The sequence below is a fragment of the Prinia subflava genome, chromosome 1 (genome assembly GCF_021018805.1).
Source record: "Prinia subflava isolate CZ2003 ecotype Zambia chromosome 1, Cam_Psub_1.2, whole genome shotgun sequence".
NCBI lineage: Eukaryota > Metazoa > Chordata > Aves > Passeriformes > Cisticolidae > Prinia > Prinia subflava.
The window spans coordinates 112,057,036-112,079,372 of record NC_086247.1 but is presented as its reverse complement, the minus strand read 5'-3'; the positions used below and the strand labels follow the sequence as shown (position 1 = coordinate 112,079,372).

Below are 22,337 nucleotides of genomic sequence, written 5' to 3'. Positions count from 1 at the left end.
TTGTCTGGTCCAATCTGATTATGATTTTAGCTGAGATTATTCTGCCCTAACACATAACCACATGAAATTCAATAAATAAGTAGAAAAGGCAGCTGTGAACCACTTCCCCTCCCATGCTGACAAGAAGACTGAGATGATTTCTGTCACCTCTGAAGAATCACATACTTTACATTAGTCTGTTATGTAGCATCTGCCAAAGGAGTAAACCTCAAGGCTTTTCAAATTTCATCTGAAGAGTCAACTATTTTCTTTCCTAAAAACTGACTACTGGACAGAAGATATAGGTGATTTCAAAGGGAACTCCAATTAAAGACTGTTCTGCTTTTATTTCTGAATATGTATATTCCAGAGAATTAAATGACTAAAATGCAGTCTTTTCAAAAATAACTAAAAATATTGCTAGCAAAATATTTGGTAATCTCATCCATATTTGTTAACAAAGCCACAGGAAAAATATTCTCTTTTATGAGATCTTGTTCTCCCTTTCAGTTAAGAATCCTGGTTTAGTGCAAAGGACATTTTAACCTGCTTGCTCCTCTGCAGACAGAAACAGAGTTGCTACCTCCTATAAGGGATTCAAGATATTTAATACTTCTCACAGCCAGGAGAATTCAAATAGTTCCTAAACTTCGGGATGTTTTCAATACAATTTGAAATAAAAATGCTATGGTAGAGAGGAAGAAATTCCATGTAACAAACTCAAAATTTTCAAGATCAATCTTTATTCTCATCAATGCATTTGGGTTGGTTTCCAGAGGGAACAAAAATATCTGCAGTTTTAGTTACTCAGAAATTTCAAATTACCACATGAAATCTTCTTATGCTTCCTCATGATGGCAGCCTCAGTTCTGACACAACAGGATTTTCATAGCAGTTTCCCTTCAGATTTCTTTAATCTAGATGTGGAACTACACACAATTTTGCCAGGAACTGTAAACTATATAGCTATGCAAGCATTTTTTTTTAGTTAACAGCATCACTAGAAGTGGCATTTACTCAATAAGAACAGCAACTATGTTTTCTTCTAGAAAAAGCTTTGCAATGGTAACATTTTTCAGTAGAACTAGAGAAAATAGTTCAATTCCAAATGAAGGCCTCTTCTCTAACCACACGGAGTACTGCATTGCACAAATATATTTTATTCAGCACAATCTACTTACTCTACAATATAAGGAAATATTTATGTTGCTAAGGCAAATTTAAATGGGTATTTTATAGCAGAAGGAAGAGCTTGGAGCTCTCTAGTGGATTAACAAAAAGATGCAGTATTCTCCACTAACAGACTTCTGGCACATTCAAGTGTGTCACAGAAATGTGAGCGGTGCTGGAAAAAAAGCAGTACTCTCCTCGTGTCAGCTAAGGTTTCTTGGTTATTTTGAAAATTGCTGTGTCCTAGTTCCAGCCAGGACAGGGTTAATGTTTGCAGTAGATAATTGGTGATTTCTGCTCCTAAACCACAACACCCTAAAATACGTTATTTCTCTTTTAATTACTTAAAAATTCCATCTTAACTATACCTTTCCTACAAAAACTAATTCTCTGTTATTTCTGGACTGTTGAATGAAAATTTCCAAGTCTGACACTAATTCAGGCTTGGACAATCATCCACCAGATGAAGTTCAACAAGGGAAACGGACACATTCTGCACCCGAGATGGGGCAACACTGGAAGTACAGACGGACTGGGGAATGAGAGGCTGGAGAGCAGCGCTGTGGAAAGGGACTTGGGGGTCCTGGTTCATGGCAAGTTCAGTGTGAGTCAGCAGTGCCCCAGCAGCCAGGAGGGCCAACTGGGGCCCTGTGTCCTGGGGGCAACAGGGACAGCATCACCAACTGGCCAAGGGATGGGATTGTCCCGCACTGCTCTGCACTGATGTGGCCTCCCCTTGAGTATTTTGTGCAGTTTTGGGTGCCACAAAGTAAGAAAGGCATTAAACTATTAGAGAGTGTTCAGAGGAGGGTGAATGAAAATGGTGAAGGGCCTTGAGGGGAAGCCTGGTGAGGAGTGCCTCAGGTCACTTGGTTTGTTCAGCCTGAAGACGAGACTGCGGGGACACCTCAATGCAGTCTGCCAATTTCCTCATGAGGGGAAGAGGAGGGGCAAACATTGATCTTTTTTTTCTGGTGACAAGACCCAAAGGAATGGCCTGAAGATGTGTCAGGGAAATTTAGGCTGAATATTACAAAAAGGTTCCTCATCCAGAGGGTGGTTGGGCAATGGAACAGGCTCCCCAGGGACGTGGTCACAGCACCAAGCCTGACAGAGTTCAAGAAGCATTTGGACAGTGCTCTCAGGCACATGGTGTTACTCTTGGGAATAGTGCTGTGGTGGGCCAGGAGTAAGACTTGGTGATCCTTATGGATCTCCTCCCTTCAGCTTACTCGGTGAATCTGTGGTTCTGTAAATCAGACTAAGAAACAATGTGTACAATAAACACTGCAAACACAGCTTGAAGCTGGAAGAACAGTAAAGCATGTCCTTAACTGCATGTGACATGTTTTTAAGCACCTTCTCCTACTGCTGTACAAATATTTGTCAGCCTGAATTTGAATGAGATCTTTCAATTCTTTCATAAGCAGAAAAGAAAAGTGAAAGCTTCATGATTTATTTATTACTATTTTTTGGTTTTGTTAAATTCTGTTAAGTGCTATTGTGGCAAGAAATGCATTTTATGCTACAGTCACATTGAGATGCAAAAGTCTGACGCTGTCATGAAGTTAACATATTTTGCCACCAGTCAAAAGACAAAATAAGCCCTTTTGTCCTGTCAGGCTATGACTATACTTGTTCTGTACTTGGTAAAGTCATATTATTTCACATATTTATTTTCTTCATCACATAGTTATGGTAACATGGAAAATTGAATTAAATACTGGTGGTGTTCAGGTCACATCACCACGTTTAATTTGTACAATAACTGGGGAATACCACAGGTTACGTGAAGGACACACTATATGTACCTTTTTTCAGCTTCATTCTTATTCTCTTCTTCAACATCAGGCATTCCATCTGCAAGCTTGAAATGTGAAGATATTTAAAAGTTATTTTCAGGTACAGCAAAGCACTACTAAGCCTGTTCTGCTTTACTCTACAGACTTAAACCTGTTTAAGTGATCATTGCAAGGTGTGATAAGACAGTCTTAACTGTAGAAACTGTAATTCGGCGTGCAGGATTACCCTTACAATATCTTGGTTAATGGAAATATTGCCTTTATACACCGTTCTTTAAAATAGTGGTTGCAAAAAAAGACAATGTCACTGTCTTCTCTTTCCTCCCATGACAATCTGAGCAATTTTTAGGCCCACTGCCCAATTTTAACTGTGCCTGAGAGATGTGTGGAACACCACAAAAGTTATCCCATCAAGTTTAATGAAATTTAAAACTGCACCAAGGAGGAATTGAAGCCTTTTGCTCAGTTCTACACAACTGTGGATAGTTAAAAAATCCCCAACAACATGGAGGAAAAAGACAGCACAAAACAGATTTGGAGGAGACAATCTGAAAAGACTAATACAGAATGATGTAATAGAATCCTGGCTTTCTTTCGTCCATTATTAATGAAGTAACTTAGGATTTCATATTCATCACTAAATTTATTATAGCCAAAGAATTAAGAGATGTATATGCTCTCATCAGATTTCCAAACTTTATTTTACCAGTTCCTGAATAGTTTTAGCATTTTCTCCAGGGTTAGTTTTTGCCTTTCTCACCAGATTATTAATTGGAAAAATGATCAAAAAAGCTAAATCTGAAAATCTCCCTGAATGCCAGAGTACCTGCAGTAAGTGTTCTGCCATTGCACTCCCCCTGCAGGTGTGCACTGCTATTTTCTATCCACATACAGAGCAGGTTTAGGTAGGGCTTAATAAGCATTTTGTGGTTTGAGTTTGGGTTGGGTGAGATTATTTGTACATATTTTCTGCTGTCCAACACAGCACAGAACAGCAAGCACTAGGACACGGATTTTATAATGCCACAAGGCTATGAAACAACTCAGCTGGGGCTGACCTGGTAATACTGCAACAAGTACCCCAGCTTCAGCAAACCTTACAATTTGACAGACCCTTTTTGTCTCTCCAAAAGACCAGGAAACAAAATGGTACTGTTAAGCTTTGTGAATCGCCTGTTAGCAGCCCCAATTCCATTTGCTGAAGGAAATGTTTCCCTTCTTTTAAACGATTTTGAAAGGGAAACTGATTCTCTACTGTTTGATTAACTTCTCAATTACTTACCAACTTTTAACCATGTGAATTTTAGAGTTTAACTTATCCAGTTAAAACCACTAGCCAGTCCTGAAGTAGTGGAAAACAGTAAATATTATCAGCAACTATGTATGAGTGGCAGAGAGATGTAAATTCATTATAAAAGAACAAAATGTAAATTCATTATCAAAGAAGCAAATAATATAAAACTTCATCAAATCTTAAAAGACCTAGACTTATTATCTAGAGGAGGGAAGACAGAGAAAGGTCAGATAAAGTCAGTGAGCATGAAAATGGTTCCCTCTGAACAGTTAGAAATCTGTAAAGGCCCTTTTGCCCAAGTAATGAAGCCCAGAATGATTCTTCTTCGATGCATGATGGCTGTGCAGCTCCCCAGCTTTCCAACACTACCCCACCCTTCTGATACTGACAGGCATTTAACAGTAACATTTAAAATTAGGTATGTCATGTAAAAATGTCATAGATGCAAAGCAGTACTCACAGGTGTACACTGGAACAGTAATTTTCATACCATTGGGAATACAGCTTTACTGCAACAACTGATATAACAATATCCTGTTTCACTTCGAATTTGAAGCTTAATTGTTGGTGACAATTAAAAAAAATCAAGTTCTGTCAAGCAAAGATTACAATGCCAATACACAGTAATCTATGAAATGCTAATATTCTTTTTATTACAGGAAATTTAAAATTTTGTTGATAAAACAGCATTAGTAATTAAAATTATCCAATTATGTGGATTGTAATTTCTAGAACTATTTAAGGAGAGAAAGCATAATTTCTCAGTACCTTTTCATCCACGTCCAAACTCGTCAAAAGTTCATCTAGTTTGCTCTGTTGTGTATCTTTAAGAAAGTCCTCACTAACATCTCCTGAAGGACTGCTTCCTCTGGAGGAGTTGTGGGTTTTCACATCTTCAGCTGAAAATGTATAAACACACTGCTTTATGTGTTTGCCATGATACAAGACAACAAATCTTTTATTTCCTAAATATTACAAAGGCTTGGAACTAATGACATTTAAGAACTCCTAGGACTTCCTAAATGTGAAATTTTTATGGAAAAATATTTCACGCTTAAGGCAGCAACCATTTTAAATAAATATTAGGCTGACTCTGCAATTAAAATTCTATCCAAGCTGTATGTTCTTTAGTGGTCCCTGTAGAACATACAACAGGTTTACTTACAGAATATTGAATTAGTATTTTACAAATAAATTCAGCTAAGCTTTTTTATTAAAACACAGCCAAAGATATGTGTGGTAATTTGCTAAGCAAAAAGACTGAGTCTTTGTTAGAAAAGGGCGTAAGTTAATCATACTGACATGATGCAACCCTGAAGTAAATATAGAAACTCCAAATTCCTGTAATATAGTAAACTCAGTAGGAATTCAGTGTCAGGAAATTTCAGCACCTTCTGCAGGTGCCATGGGAAATGAACAACACACCATGGCTGCAACTTTCTGAAATGGCTGTTTGTATACAATGGAAGAGTTCTGTATAGAAAAGAAATTCATACTGGATCACACGAATGACTTTCAACTGCACTGTGTTGTCCAGACACAGGAAGAGAATCAGATTAGTACTGGAAAGGCTTTTCCCCTATAGTCACTGATCTCTATGATCACCAAGTACAAGACACATCTGGCTGAAGACAGCATACACAAGATTTCCACTTGAAAGGCGAAGAGGAATTATGTTACCCAGAATATTTTAACTGTAGTACTTTTTCCCTTTCTTAAATGGTGAAGCCACTAAGGCAAGGAGCCATGACCTCACTAAGTAACTCAGGACACCAACACAGTAACATGTATTTCTCAATAAATAGTCAGTAATTAGCAAAACCAGGCACCTTTCTTTTGTTCTGTGCAAGTCTTTTTTAAAAGTCATGTATGACCCCTAAGTTACTGTGTGCATATTCATCTAAGATTATGATGGGATCCTGCTTCTCAGATCTGAGAAGGACTTCAGCACCACAAAAAGAACCAGACTTTCAGCTTCAGACTTCACTAGAACATGAAGTAAAACAACTAAGAAAATGCAGAAGTTACTGAACAGTACAAAACTTGTTGCCAGCTTTGGCTTTAATCACCTCAACACTGCAGATTCCATGGCACAGGCCCCAATTTATTTACATGATCAGAAGCCTAACTGTGCACTTCCTCTTGACTCCTCCTCAAGGAACTTGTGTCTATTTTGTGGTATCTGAGCTCATAAAACCTAATTACCTTTTATTTTGCCTTCTAATACCTGAAGCCTGAAATCTTCTCTTCCCCTAATAGTCTCTAGTCACTCCCTTCCAGGAGGCTCTATCTGCTGAAACCACTCTTTCCACATGAACATAACACATTAATGTGGAAAACCAGCACAAGAGGTACTGTCACACCTTTCAAGCCTGAAGCAAAATCAACACGTAACGTCAAAATGTCAGATTAACAACAAGCTGACAAACTGATACCAGAAGGGAAACACCATGAACCTTCAAAACTGCTCTCAGCACTCTGTGTGCACCACTGTCAGTAACAGGCTTCTACTCAAAGTTAAAATCCTGTGCCTCCAACCCATCTAGTAGAAACTTCTAGATGAGGTATACCTTGCACAGTAGGTCTGGTGTAAAAGATGTAGAAAACAAAACAAAGCACATTCATGTGCTGCCTAGCAGGACTGTTCTGCTTTAAATAAGAAAACCCCCACTAAATTGGAAGTAACCTTATTTCATTAAAAAGGACATCCTTTAAAAACAAAGCTGCGTCTCAGTGGAATGGGCATAGCATCCACAAAAACAAAAAGGACAACCTGGAAACAAACCCTTTTACCAAATTCTTTGTGCTGATGAAGACAAGAGAAAAACCACCTCTAACTCTGACCTAAACTCCCAAGCAGTATCACAGGACTCAGCATCTTACTATGATGTTAACAACTAACAATTCTTTGCCTAAAACTATCAGAGAAATGTAAAAGAACCCCAGAATCAAAACCAAACAAAAAACCCTACTCCAACCCACCAGTACTACCAAGAGACACGTACTACAGAGACGTACATGGTCCCTGTATGGCTCAGGCTTGTGCCATTTTGAAAGATGTTGACTAAGTATGCATTAGGAAACAAACTGCTCTGTTACAGTAAAAACATCATTCAAAACCAGACAAGTTTCACATCTTTTTGGTTTCTTTCTTCTTTTGATTATATACCAAAAATTTCCAGAGACCCTTACCTTTTAACACCAAATTACAAGAATTTTCAGTGTCGCTTGACATTCCAGAGTCTTGCATACATCTGTTTTGAACAAAAAGTGTATTTAAGATTTCCATCTTGAAAAAAAGCAACAATAATCTATCAGTTACATAAAATCAAAAGTTCTCAGAAATACTTTTAGCCATGGACAGAATCCTTACATCCAACACACTGTTTTAAGACTCTTTTTAGCTTTCTCTTTTGCCTTTCTTATGTTTATCCCTTCAGGTATACGCCTGAACATGTTAAGTAAAACCAATACATTTCAAAACCCAAAATTTTCAGTTAAAGCTCATGATCTCATTTAATCTTTGCCTAAACTACTGGGAAGGGAAATTTTCCCTGTATAGCAGAACAAGAAAATACTGTACTAATGAGCCAATTCATCAGTTTCTAAAAAATGTGATTTATAGTAATTTTATATTCAACATTATTCGCATAACAGTGAATCTCAAAGAGAGCAACAAAAACAACTGTTCATGGGAAGATACTTCACCTATTTCAAAGATAAGTTGGGAAAAAATAGGTATTTCTCATTAGAAAAGCTCAGGAGGGACAAATATGTATTTAAATGTTACATACAGAATATATAAAACATCATGATGATCATCACAGATTTTAAAAGCCTGTACCTGGTGAATGTGTAATGTCAGTACCAAGTGTACTGACAGCAAGCTGTCCAGTCAAGGCAACAGAAAATGGCAAACAAAAGCACATGTGAAAAATTAGTTTTACTGCCCCATTCAGGCTTCAGGACAGAATCTTCTCCTGGTGCCTGGAAGTGACCAGCACTCTTCTTTATGTAAAATGCAAGCACCAGAGAAATAACCTGTTTAAGTCCCAGTTGTATTTGGTAAAACTCAACAAAATAAAAAAACCCAATTGTATGAACTGGCCATGATCTGGTATTATCTGGTGATATTGTAAGTTACCCAATAAAACTGTGGCAAGGTCTATTGCCTTATTTCAATATCCTCATGTTCAGTTCATGAATATGTTCCTGACTGCTACCAACTATGGTTAATCCCCATCTAATAATCTTTGCATCAAACTATGGAAGGTAAAAAGCAAGGAATTTTGCCTTTTTCTTTAGCAAATCAAGGGGAAATTCTAAGAAAGAGGAACCACGCATTTTTATTTTCCTTGGCCAATGGCAAACAAATTCAACAGGTGTTAGAAAGAAATGAATACTCCCAATAAATGCTGCAGCCTAGCTGCTTCTCAAAAACTTGGACGCTCCTACTACAGACTTGCTCTGTTCTCTAGAGGCTTGTTTTGGCAGAAATTTTATACTATTAACATCTGGGAGTTCTATATTCTCATTCAAAAAAGCGTTCAGCACCTCAAAGCAGGTTTTTTTCCTCTTTTGCACATGGGTTTAATGAAAAGGAGAGGATAACGAGAGCAGTGAGTAAAAAAAAAAAAAAGAAAGCAGTTATAAGGTAGTACAATCCTGAAAATAACTGGAGAGTTACTTAAAATACATAAATATAAAGCCACCTAGAAAGATCATGCAAAGAAAACTGAAACACCCATCCCAATAAAATACTAATCTTCAGAGGAAAATCCTGCATTATTTCTATCGAAACCTTTTTTTTTTGTAAAATGCAAAAATCAATCTTAAAACCTTTTTACTGACCACAAGTATCAAAGCTTAAGAGAGAAAACAGACTAAACAATAGATGAGTTCATCCACTCCATGAAGAACTACGATCACATTTACAAAAGCTAGTTTCTACTTTAAATTTCTTTTCCTCCTCCTGTCACTTTTACTATCATCTCAAAACCCTGTAAAACAGTGATTTACACCAGGAACTTGCTGCATGAAGATGCAGGGTCACAAACCTCTACACCTTAGCCAAATCATACATCTGAAAAATATTCACACGTCTGGGAATAGGAGAAAAAGAGGGAAGGAGAATGGCAGAATGGAATACTACTGTAGAGACAACCATTTACTCTCATAGATTCAAGAGAAGAATAAGCTACACCTAAAAAGTAAAAACATTTCTAAGTATTATACCACCTTTTTTTTTTCTTTTAAGAAAACTGCCTTCAAAGGCTATCTGGTATCTCCAATCAGGTCAGATTAAGAATATTATTTTTAACTGTCTTTTTTTCTATTCTCATACTTCATTTAAATAAGCCCTTCAGGACTACCTTGTCCTACAATTAAGAGTTTATCCCAGTTCTTATGAAGAAAAAATTGATTTATCTGCATTCAGAATACTGTCATAGCTCAAACTTAAAACACTCAAAATCAAATAAATAATTTCAACAGAGATTAGTGAAATTCTCTAAGGAAGCCTGACCACTACAAACAAAGTATCTGGACGTGAGATAAAAGTACTTAGGAATATTGTGATAAAAAAAAGAATTATATGCATACCTAAAACTACTCTCTACTGAATATGTCTTTTCTGAGGTAACAGGAGACTCAGGCTTAATACACTCCTTTGTGTCTTTAATGCAATTTGCAGAGGATGCTTTCACTGGACAATCCTCACAGTGTGCAGGTACAAGCTCCTCTTCATTACCAGTTCCAAAAAGGTCAGGATCATCTTGAATCACATCAATGACAAGAACATCTTGGTTGTAAGCTTCAAGGATATCTGGTACATTTTGACTTTTTTGTTGTGAAAAAATCCCTCTTGATTTTCTATCACCATTTATTTCTAATCCAACAAGGTGGTCGACTGCATTCCAAGAATGCTCAGGAAAACTAGATTTCAGCACACGTTCAGTACCACAGAAATCAGGCAGAGATGGCTTTGGCTGTTCATCAAGAAGTGGATGTGGATATGCAGAAAAACTTTCAGGGAGCACAGACATCTCGTCGGAGAGGTTTACAGAGCCATTCTGCTGGAAGTCCTTACTGTCGATCTCATCTGCTTTTTTCTGTATGGAAGTTGGAGATGTAGCATCACTCATGACAGGAAGAGGACACTGCTCAGATTTTACCACGAAAGTATCTTCACCTGTCCTCTGCCTTCCTGGACTAGTGCTTTCAAGAAGCTCCAGTGGACTGCAAGTTTTGGTTTCGAATGAATGGACAGATATTGTCAGGTTTCCAGAGGTTAATGGTTTAATTAGGTCTAAATCAGAAAATGTCTGATTCACTACTAATACTTTAGGGCTGAAGTTTATACTGTTGGTGTTACCTGTAGAAGTACCATTCTGGACTGTCACAGACAGGTTTCTGTTTGTTACCTCTCCTTCATTTTTATTCTTTTGTTTGATTATGTCGTTCTGTACTGTTACAGACAGGTTTCTATTTGTCCCATCTCTTCCACTGTAATCCTTTTGTTTTATTGTAACATTCTGGACTGTCACAGACAGGTTTCTTTCATGTCCTTCATGTCTTTCATGTCCTTCATTTTCATCTTTTTGTTTCACTGTAAAATTCAAGGTTGCTTTAACTTCTTGCACATCATCATTGTTAAAAGCCAAGGCACTTCTAGCTGTATTAACTGGAGATTCCCTATTTTCATTGTTCATTGTCAAAGTCTCATAAACATCCACAGAAGAGGATTCCATTGTTTCAAGGGAAGCCTGACAGTCAATATTTGAATCAATCTTTTTATGTGTAATTTCTTTTGTAATTTCTGCCACTGATGTATACAAATCCAGCTGTCTCACATTCTCAGTCACTGCACTATGTCCTACAGCTTTAACACTGCTTTTATCAGAGGAATCCTCAAAAGCAGCCTTTAAAAGTCTTTCTCCTTTTGAGACGGACTTACGATTTTTAAGAAACCATTCAGAAGTCCTGGCACAAGATTCAACAGGCCAAACTTTTTTACCAGTCATGGGTATTGCTCTTTGACAGGTAAACTGCTGCAATTTCTTACTAACTTTGTTCAAATTTCCTCCTGTCTTGCTTTTGTGATGATCAGAAACATCATGGATCTGAGCTAACACTCCCAGACTATCTGACGCAGCTGCATAACGTGCCACACTGCTTGAATTTTCTTCTTTTACTATTACAGAGAGCTCAGATGTCTTCTTAAAGCCAGTTTCAAATGCAAGTAATTTGGTACTGTTCTTTCTCCAGGCTGATACAGTTTGTACTTCACGAGTATATTTTTCTGTATCAAAATCTGATGTACGATCACATGAAGCTGAGAGAGTACGGTTTAGTCGTGGAACTGCAAATGAGCTTGACATGGCAACTGCTGCTTCTGTTTGTAACTCACACTTCTTGCATTTACTAGCCACGTCTGCAGATTTCTCTGCGATTTTCGTATTTTTTCTAGGCTTTCTGCCAATATTCCACTTTTTTCCCCTTAAACACTCACTGCTTTCACTAAGGCAGCATGAAACATAACCTTCTTCATTTTCATTCTTTTCTATATTAGATGACAAACCACCTTTTATGAGTGATCTCTCATTTTGCATTCTACTAGTGCTGCAAATTCTATCATTCAGGTCTCCAGTACCATGGGCTACATGGAAGAATCCATTTAATTTATAACTGTTGATAGTTCCACTAGCTGAAGGCTTCACTAATGTATTGATGTAACTACAGTCCTCTAACACCACAAATGGATTCTTCTGGGTTGCACAGAGCAAGCCACCACACTGGTGTAGGACATCACTGCGATGTTCACATTTTGCAGGCATGTTCATCACTTTTTCAGCTGCAGTCACATTTAAACTTTGCAAGTGCTTGATTTGACCACATCTGTGTTGCCTTTTCCTACACTGCACAACAGGCTCTTTTGTTACAGCACGGCATAGAAAGCTCTTGCTTTCAGTGTCACCTGACGCAGAAAATGGAGAACTAGAATAGAGAGATTCCTTTTCCTTGGAATCTTCTGCCCTGTTTTGCTTCATCTTAACCTTCTTCACACCCTGTGAAGTACTAGAGTCTTGCTCAATTGCTTTCAATTGTTCCTCTGATGATTAAAAAAAACAAAGAAGTGTCATTAAAGAAAACTCTAAGAAAAAAAGACTACCCTATTTTACAAAGAGAACAAAACCCCCCAAACATTCAAGGCTGCTAGAGAACATGACACGGTATAAGGCTAAAATATTTCTGTGAAGTTTTATCTTTTTTTTTTTTTAATAAACACTATTGGAACATTTGGAGTAAAAAGAATGTATTATCTTCACAAACAAATGCAAAGAGCAACAGAACCTTACACTGTCATCAGGGCACTGGAAGTTGTGTATTTGTTGTGTATTCCACACGGGTGGAAAACAAATTAGGGCAAATCTGGCAAGAAAATGCAGATACTGTCAGTCCATTCAGCCTTAAAATCTTTCGTTTGTACAGCAGATTCTCTGTAGTAGGAACACTTATTCCTAAGAATATCTTTCAGAGACACAGTCCAGCCAAATGCATCAGACTGACCATGAGGATCCAGAAAAACTGAAGGACTTGTATTTTTAGAGACTACTACTTTTTATTGGAAAGCAGATAGAGATTATGTAAAAAACTGTGCATCTGAAAATTTAGACTAGAGAATGGACTCAAGAGCATACTAGTATCATGTTGGGGTTTTTCAGACCTTCATTTTCAAGGTAAAACACAATGTTAATACCACAGTTTTTCAGAATACTTTTTTACATAAAATATTAATAATCTACAGTTAGTATTTGTCATTTGAATGTATCCACTTAAAAAGTTAAAAAAAATGTTTTTAGACAATCATCATGAAAAAAAGACTTTTAAGACTCCTCTTTGAGAATTGTTCCAGTTTCATTCAACATTCTCTTAAAACATCAAAACACAATCATTGCTTCTACATCTTTTGGGATTTTACAGAAAATAGTAACTAAAAAGTTCTGAGAGAAAACCTCAGCACCCTATAAAGGCAGACATTGAAACAAGACAGCATCATACATAACCAGAAAGAGATAACAGACAGATGAATAAGGAATTGACTGTCTTTTATTCTGGCATTGCTGAAACTACCACCCCCTTTCTTGCTTGTGGCTGACCACCTCTGCAGAAATGGGAAATGCTTTTGAAGGAAACAAACTCCCAGCACTTCCTACCACAGGCCTGTCTGTTTGTCCATACCCCTCCCTCCCTCTCTCTACCCCCTTGAAAGGCTAACTGGTCTCCTCTTCTTGGTGTTAAATGAGCTGCTTTACTCCTTCAAGAAAAGCCTTTCCTCTTTCTGGAAACCTGTCTCCTTCTAAGACTGGTGGTGTTTACAGTATTGGGAAGCACATCCTAGCTTTTCTCAAACTAAGCCAGCAGCCAGTTTTTAAAGGGGTCTTACTGCAGGACCAATTTGGGAGCCCAAATTCTGTACCTGTGCTTCTACAGTGGAGCTGTACCAGTGCTTACCACTTTCCCCTGGGCTGTCCAGGGGGCTCAAGCGCTGCTGCTCTTCCTTCATGCAACGCTTCTGTGTCTTCCTTCTGGTTGTTGGCTGCTCTTGTCCACTCAGATCCTGCAGCTGCTGTGACAGCAATGCATTTCTGTTCCTCATACTCAGAGCTCCTTTCCTGGACTCTGGACACTGTGTATGCTGTTCTAGCAAGACACAACTACCCCTCTCTCTGGGACCATATGCTTTTGGTTTCACCACTGATCCCCTGCCTTTCCTGCCAAAGCACCTCCTTTCTCTTTCCTGTGTCCCTAGTGTTCTTGATCCAATTAATGGACACCCATTCAACTTTTCTGGTATATCAGCCTCTTCCTGAGGTTTTGGTTCAGGCATGGCTTCCTGAGCACCCAAATTCTTCCTAACATCTGGGATTTGCATATTCTGCATCATTATGGAATCAGTGCATTTCACTTCAGTACTCCATGTGACCTTTTCGGGTTGAAGACCTTCTGGTTCTGGAAAACAGGATATTCCATGTCTCTCTGTGCTCTTAATTTCATCCTTCAAGGATGGGACTTGTAATTTTATTTCCATACAGGAATGTTTGCCTTCTTTTCCTAAGCTCCTTGAACCCTTGTGGAAACCTGAGAAGTTCAGGTCTTCTGAGCAATGTTCATTCCTTCCAATCCCTGCTGAGAACTTATTCTGCAAAGTAGTTCCTGAGAAAAACAGCTGTTGACTTTGACCTGTCCCTCTTAGGGTCTTTTCCCAGCACACTGCTGCAGCCGTGGCTGCTGCTTGCCAATCTTCACACTCACCTGCGTCTGAAACTGGTGAAACTACATCCTTGCTTCTCATGGGAGACTTCCTATGTTGGATTCCCTTGTTTTTTTTACCTGGGAATTTCTGTCTGTTCTCACCTTCCTCCTTCTGCACGGGCACAGGAAGAGCAAAACACTTAAGGGAAGCACCAGAGAGCCTGGCAGGTTGTGGAAAGGAAGGTAAGGGCTGCTCAAGCTTCCTCTTTGGTGTCAGGCGAGGACTCCGCTTGACTACCACATTTTCCCCTGGCTCATACCCTGCCCCCGAAGAGCCGGGGCTGCTGACCTCTGGGTCAACCTGCATCACCTCGCTGGCTCTCACCACCTTCCCTGACCTCAACTGCGGCATCTCGGTGGCGCAGAGACTGCAGTAGAGCCCACAAAACCCACTCCTTTGCTACACCTTTTGCTACAACCTCGCTAGCCCAGCAGCCACGATGGGTGCAGGCCCGACCGGGAGCAGGGGACAACCCCTCGCAGGCTGCCGCCTCAGGAGACACCCGGGGGACCCCAGACCGACAGAAAGGAAGCCCAGGCCACTGACAGGCCCTTCCAGACACCCCCGCCCCCGCACACACACCCGGAGCAACCTCTCACAGAGCAGGACGGGCGAAGGAAGCAGCCCCGCACGCCTGCAGACTCGAGAAGGCCGCTGTCTGCAGCCTCCCGCGCCACCTGCCCACCCTCTCTCCTTTACTCTCTGCCCTCGTCTACCGATCCGTCCCTCGACGCCTCGTCCAAGCGCCACCTGCCCGCCCGGAGAGCCGAGCAGCCGCCGCGCCGGCGGGCGATGGTGGAGCGGCGGCGTGAGGGCGGCTCCGCGGCGCGGCGGGAACGCCCGCCTGGCTGCGCTCGGCGCTCGGCGCTGCCGCCTGCGCGCTTACAGCCCAGCGCTGCCGGGGCGAGCGCGGCGCCTCCGGGCGGCCGTGGCCCCGTGCCGGCAGCCCCCGCCCAGGCGGGCGTGCCTTGGTTTCGCTGCGCAGCCGTCGTGCTGCCCCCACGGTGCCCCGAGAGGCGTGCGGAGCTGTCGGGCCTGGCCGCCGGCACAGCCGCAGCCGCGGGCTCATGGGGCCCGCAAGGTGCTGGGCTTCGGTGTGGAACTGCCAGAGCCTGTCAGCAAACGCGCAGCTGGGCCCCGGCTCGGAGTCGCGTGGGTAAACACCCAGGCTCGCCCATTTCCTCAGGTGTTCCGGCCCCCTCAGTGACGCAGTATTCCCTCCTTCGAGCACAGCGCTTCAGAAGCTTGCCAACACGGAGGGCCCACGTGGTTGTTTCACAAAAATCCCAGAATGGGTCAGGTTGGAAGGGACCACAGTGGGGTCACCTGCTTCAACCTCCCTGCTCAAGCAGGGCCATCCCAGAGCACATGGCACAGGATTGTGTCCTGGCGGTTCCAGAGTATCTCCAGTGAGGGAGACTCCACAATCTGGGCAATGTGTTCCAGTGCGTGGTTATCTGCACAGTAAAGAATTTCTTCCTTGCATTGCAGTGGAGCTTCCTGTGCATCACTTTCTGGCTGTTGCTTCTTGCCCTATTGCTGGGCACCACCAAGGAGAGCCTGGCTCCACTGGCACCCCCCTTTAGATACTGGCAGACATTGATGAGGTTCCCTCTCAGTCATCTCTTCTGGAGGCTGAGCAGGCCCAGCTTCCTCAGCTTTTCCTTGTGAGAGAGATGCTGCAGTTCCGTGATCAGCTTTAAAGCTCTCCACTGGACCTGATCTAAGAGCTCCATGTCTCTTGTGGCGAGGACATCAACTTTGTATTTCAAATAACACAGGTTCTCAGAACTTGAGTTAGGGGGAGAAAAATCACTCAAATAGATTATGTAGTCGAAAAACAACAGAAGTTAGTGTTTGAGCTTTGAATGGGATAATAGTTTCAACACAGGTGGAGAACACCAAAGCTTCAGGACCATCCACTGAGTGATAACGTGAACATGTAGAAGTTAGCTTTAAAAAAGATGTTGTACAAAGACTGAATCTAAGTGGCAGGTGTTATGAAAATCCTGAATTATTAAACTTAGTAAGGTGGTACTCTGATGCCAATAATGCCATCAGCAAAATTGCACATGGCTGATAAATGACCAGTCCTACAAGCAGTATCTTTGTGTTTGCCTCAGGTGGTCTCTGAGGGATGAAATACCTTACTCAAATTCATTTCACCATGGCTTTCTGCTTTCTGGTGTTCACATTTCATACATCCTGGTTTGAGATCCATGTAAAAAAAAATAAGGTGCTTTATGTCACAACTTGCTAGAAGTGTAGTACTGTGAATGTAAAAGAGTAGTTGGAGAGGTGTATTTTACTAATTGGCATTGCCTCACTATATGACTTCAGCCCATGTAACTCACTTTATCTCTGTTTCTCCATCCAGAGGTAGAGAGAATACATTTCAAGCCAAATGAAGACAGAGAATATTGGATTTTTGCTAAAATCTCTCCATAGATGAAGAAAGAACAACAGGGAGGCTGGGAAACTGTTAACTTTCATTTGCTTGTTGTCTTTTTAGATTGCACATACATGCTTAAGTACAGAAAGTCAGCAAATGGCTAACTAAAGCTAAACAAAGCAGAAAATGCAGATTTCATAGGCAGTTTCTCCCATGGCTCAGTATTGTGCTTCTGGTCCTTGGGACAGAAAGGACCCAATAAGTGGGAGTTAACTTCACAATATTTATCAGTCAGTGTTCTGCAAGGCTGGTATTACATAAAACATTCAGCTCTGGTGAAATTTAACCATTTAACCTTTCAGTTCAAACCTTCTTCAGTGTGTAACAGTCTTTTAAGTTTTATAGCACAATGAAGAAGATATGCTGAAAAGCAGGAGTAAAGGAAATCTGGAAAAACGGCATATGAATTATCTTACTGCTAACTCTAATTTTCAGGATTTTGGTATTTAGTCAGTTATTTGCAATGATGAGAATTCTCCTCAGACCAGATTTTTATAAAATGAATACAAATCTACTTGAAATGAATACTAATTAAAGGCATTCTTCATTAAAGTACTTTGAAAAAAACACTAGAGCTTCAGAAAGGACATTTTGAAGCAGCTGTGGATTATGTTAAAAACCAGATTGCATTCAGTTTACAATACTGCTAAGAAGAGGTAGTATAAACATTGTCTTGCAAAGTGGATCAATTTAACCATCTTTTAAAAATACTTGAAAGATAAGAGAATTTTAATATTTAGGCATATTTAAAGAAATCCTATGTCAAGTGTTTATTACAACTGTAGGTTATTAAAGTGAAAAAATGTTTAAAAATCTTATAAACAGCTTAAGGATGAAAAATTAGTTATTTTCACATTCCAACAACATTTGAATTAGTAATACTGCAAGGAAATGTTTAAACTTTATTTTTAAATTTTATCTTGTTTAGAAATAAAGATAAATGCTTGTTCTTCTTGAGTTTTATAGTTATCTATCTCAATGCCATATCTAAATTTTAGAACTAATTCAACTTTTGCTGATCCATTACTTTGTTTCACTGAATTCTTGTTCATTGTAGACACTTCAAGACAGTAATAGAAAGATGAGGTACCAGGTGTCAGGAAGTAAAAAGGGAATTGTGGTGCCCCAAATATTTTTTCCCCAAGAATTACCAGTATATTTAGAAATGCCTGGAAATTTTCAAGTGGGGAAAAAGGAACTTGTGGGACTACATTTATGTAAAGTCCATAAAATTCTTTCTTTTTTTTTTTTTTTCTTAGAGGAATGTGTGCACTTCTCTCCTCAACTGATGTAATTTACGTTGCTGCTGAGGAGAAATTGTAGCTGCAGATCTAACAATGATACATTTGAGCAATCTTCCAAAAGGTTTTGAAAGATCAAAATTTATAAACACATAATCCAGCTACATAGGTGAGCAAATCATATAAATTTTTTATTGGGCTGTATTTTAGACTTTGCTAATATACTCACCTAGCAACAGGAATTAAGCTGTCTTTTTTTTAGCTAGGGAACTGGAAAGAATTAACTTGAAAATGAACTCTTTTTTAAGTGAAGCAATGTGAAAAATGTCCCCTTGGATCACTTCTTTTTACACTGCTTGCATCTTCATGCTTGGCTGAGGGATGGATTTGTTATCTCTAGCACACCATGGTGAAAAGAGTTTGGTGGTGCTGTAATAACTGAGACTGAGCTCTGAAGAGTATGTCTAGTGTGTTACATTCGTAAAACACACCAAACTAAGCCCTTAAGTGATACAACTAAAAAGAAACAGAAAAGAGTTTCAGTCCAGTATGTCTAAGAAGATATCCTTTTGTAACCCCAAGGATTTATTGACAGTTCTGAGCTATTGGTTTTGCAAAGTTAGAACTCAAACATAGTAAATATTGATATGCTTTTTAAGTAACTTCTTTATCCCCTGCTTTCTGTTCAAATACATGGGTGCTTTGGAAATCGGTGTATTGCTAATCTGTTGAAGTAAGAAGGTAGTTTTTCTCTCAAGCCATTCATGTGCTTTCATGTTATATCCCTCTAAAATTGCTTTTGCTTTTCTCTTCCAGGCTTTTGAGTCAGGAGCCACCTTTGACATGGCATCTAATGAGAATGCTGCTAACTGCCCTTGTATTGGGCTTGAGGTACAGTGTTCATGGTCAGCTCGTGTCCTTGGCAGCTCCCCTGTGTAGGTGTTGACCCAGTTCACACTGACAGCTATTTCCTTGTCTGCCCTGACACCGTGAACTCTGTTAGACAAGGGCCAGTAGGGTGGGGAGAGCAAAGATACCTCGGTGAAAATACGTGATCTGTTTTGTGAAACTGCTGAGTGATTACACTGCATAGCAGACTAGGTGAATCCAGTGAGTAGCTGGATATCTCAGCCTTTATCTTCATCTCTGTTTTTATTATAGAGCTGTACAGGGCAGATTAAACTAACTTCATTTTCTATGAGTTTTAAATGAGTCATTGGAGGAAAAAGGACAGCTGCTGTATTTTGTAATGAACCATCTGGCATTTCTTGGTAGATCCTCTGATTCCTAATTTGCTACTGAATTGTGACAACATGAAAATCAAAATTATTGATTGTATGGAATCAGTGTTTCCCTCTGGCAATTCTGTTTCTGTCGAAGGATAGTCATAGGAGGAATAAGGATCTCTCACTCTGGGTTTTGCAAGCATTGAAAGTCATCTGTATAATTTGCCCTTTTTTTGTAATTATGCTGCTTGACATTTATTCTGGAAGACTGACTTTCCAGATGATCACATCTGATCTGAACCTTACAAAAAGTGGCACTAATCAGTTTTAAGGTTCCACGAGGGAACTCCTGTGTAAGGTTTGTATTCTGTTTTACTCCCTTTCATTCGTGTATCTTTTGAAGTTTAAGAATAAACTGGCTAGCCTGCTAGCTAGAATTAGAAATTTAAAAGATACACAAGCAATAGAGGATTAACTAGTCAAGTAGAGGACGACTATACATTCAGTCTCAATTTATTTTAAAATGGTCTAAATAAAACATACCTTTGCTTTCACACAGATAATACATACCATGTACCTACCACTAAGTCTGCCTTTGGAATCAACATCTTCTAGAGGCTGGATGAAAAAGATGGGAGTTAGGAGAAAAGCATCTGCACACCAGCAAATACAATACCTCCATCTTGCTGCCACAAAAAGATTATAAAATATGATTTCTAGATGAGAAAGTTAAAAAAGAAAGGAAAAGAGAAAATTAAAGCTAGAACAGAGCTAGAAAAAGTACAGGATTAGAAATGGTAGGGGTGCAGTAAGGTGTAGATAGAATGCAGTAAGCCAGTAGATAATCAGGGAAAACAGTGCTAGACAGAACACAGACCAAAAAAAAAAAACCAAAAACCAAACAAAAAACCAAACAACAACAACAAAAAACCCACACAAAAAAACCCCCCTAAAAACCCAAACCCAAATGGCTTCAGAAAATCACTCTTGAAAACCAGAAAGGAGTGGTGAAGCCCACAGTAATAGAAAACTTTCCTGTGGTTTAGACTGACTGAAAAAACAGTGGGGGATTGTCTTTAGCAGTGCTCCTAGGAAAAGTAAAGAGAGCCTGAACTTTGAATAGTGACAGTGATCAATCGCAAACTGGGACCCCAGTCTGAGACCTAATTCATCTTGCTGTTAGGCATTGAAAGTGACTGGCTCCTACATTCAGTTCCTTGTGCCGTGGTCATCCATTAAGGCCTTACATCTTTGTCTGCTTAGTAGTGCCAAGGTGGCTGACGTACTGAGTGTGAAGCCTCAGAACAACCTGCTGTGTCTTTTCTTCTTGGGTGATTCATCCATAAGCATCAGGTCACTCCATATCCCCCAGTAGCTTACATAGTTTGTACATATAGTTTTGAACCTGAGGATTGTATTTGCAGTTACTCTGTGTTTTTAGAGCTGCAGATCTAGGAAATGTCAGCTACTTACATATTTATAATTTTTTGAGGCAGTATTACTCTCTAGCATTGGAAGTACCTTCTACAGTTGATGAAACCATGCTGCTGTGCAGTGCACTAATTATATAGCTTCCCCTAACCAAAGCAGCATGCAACTATTTTGGAGTGTATACTGACTTTGCCACTGAACATTTTCCCACTGACATATCCAGGGTAATCTATGGAGGAGTTGCATGAAAGCTGACATTATTGGTTCACATATACAAGATGGGAACCACTTGCTGTGTAGGAAAGAGCAGAGTAGATCAGAGATTTACTTACATTTGCATTCATCTGCTTACTTCTCCACAAGTTATTAATTATGCCATTTAAAAACAACAGAAAATGATCTTCAGGTTAACCAGGCGCATACTAGGTGCAGTAGTGAGGGTTGGAGGTAAAATTTGTTGATGCTAAGTCAAACCAAGGCACCCATTCAGCATGGAGTTGCATCCAGCATAAATTATTTGCTTAATATTTACATCACTTGCATATCTTCATTCTTTGGTGGGCTGAGTGGCTGGGTCATAACCTCTGAGTGGTATCTCAGCTATTTGCATTCTGTGTATGAGAAGACAGTTTCATTTAAAATCTAAATATTCCTTGCCTGTGTGTCCTACTGCTCAGCCAGCATTTGAGGGCAGACGATTTCTTTTTCACCTCTTCACCTAGATAAATATTTTTCTAATCAGCATGAGGGTTGTTGATGTGTTTGTGATGGCCCAGGTTCCCTGCTGTGCTGACTGCAAGACTGTCCACTCTTTGGCTTGGCTGTCATTCGATGGGTCAGACTGAGCGTATCAGTATCTGTGGAAAGTGTGATTTCTGGAGTCATTGCCCCACAAGCAACTGCTCTGTTACTGTGGAGAGCTGATCAGAATATCTCCGTGCTTGCTGGTGTAGACAAATATGTAATTACTGAAGAAATTAGATGTTTCACTCTTATAGGAGGAATTAATTCCTGGACTGCCCTTCAGCCTTGCCACTTTGTAGAGAAATTCCTTTGACACAGCACAGAGAAAACATTCTTTAATAATATAACACAACAGTTCTGAAACCCCGTTATGAGTCATGACTCCACTGTAAGTTTTCTGCATAATATTACTTTTACTATTAAGTTGGTAGAATTCTTACTTGAGTAGTTATATTCCTGGTCCCCAGGTCAGTCAGCTGAGGACAATTGAATGAGCCACCTCAAGTGCTAGTTTCATGAAGATGTGAAGACTTTCTGAGCAGACACTGTACATCGGGATGGTTTAAAGACTTTAATTCATAATGATAATTAAAACTGTAGTTTCACATTCATATTTGGCCTGTTGCTCAAGATGAAGACTGGGGTGCTTTGCATTAATCATGGTGTGATGATCAGGGAGAAAA

At 39.8% G+C, this 22,337-nt stretch overlaps 1 protein-coding gene across 1 annotated transcript in view; it reads right to left on the bottom strand.

Moving 5' to 3' along the window:
• The window catches only part of TOPAZ1 (testis and ovary specific TOPAZ 1), a 38,995-nt gene extending 24,084 nt beyond the window's left edge, over window positions 1-14,911 (bottom strand). The window contains exons 1-5 of the mRNA XM_063408518.1: window positions 13,759-14,911; window positions 9,847-12,355; window positions 7,438-7,499; window positions 5,014-5,144; window positions 2,961-3,016 (exon numbers count right to left, since the gene is read on the bottom strand). Of these exons, the coding sequence (XP_063264588.1) occupies window positions 2,961-3,016; window positions 5,014-5,144; window positions 7,438-7,499; window positions 9,847-12,355; window positions 13,759-14,911 (3,911 nt within the window). The remainder of the gene's footprint in view (window positions 1-2,960; window positions 3,017-5,013; window positions 5,145-7,437; window positions 7,500-9,846; window positions 12,356-13,758) is intronic.
• Window positions 14,912-22,337: the final 7,426 nt, after the last annotated feature.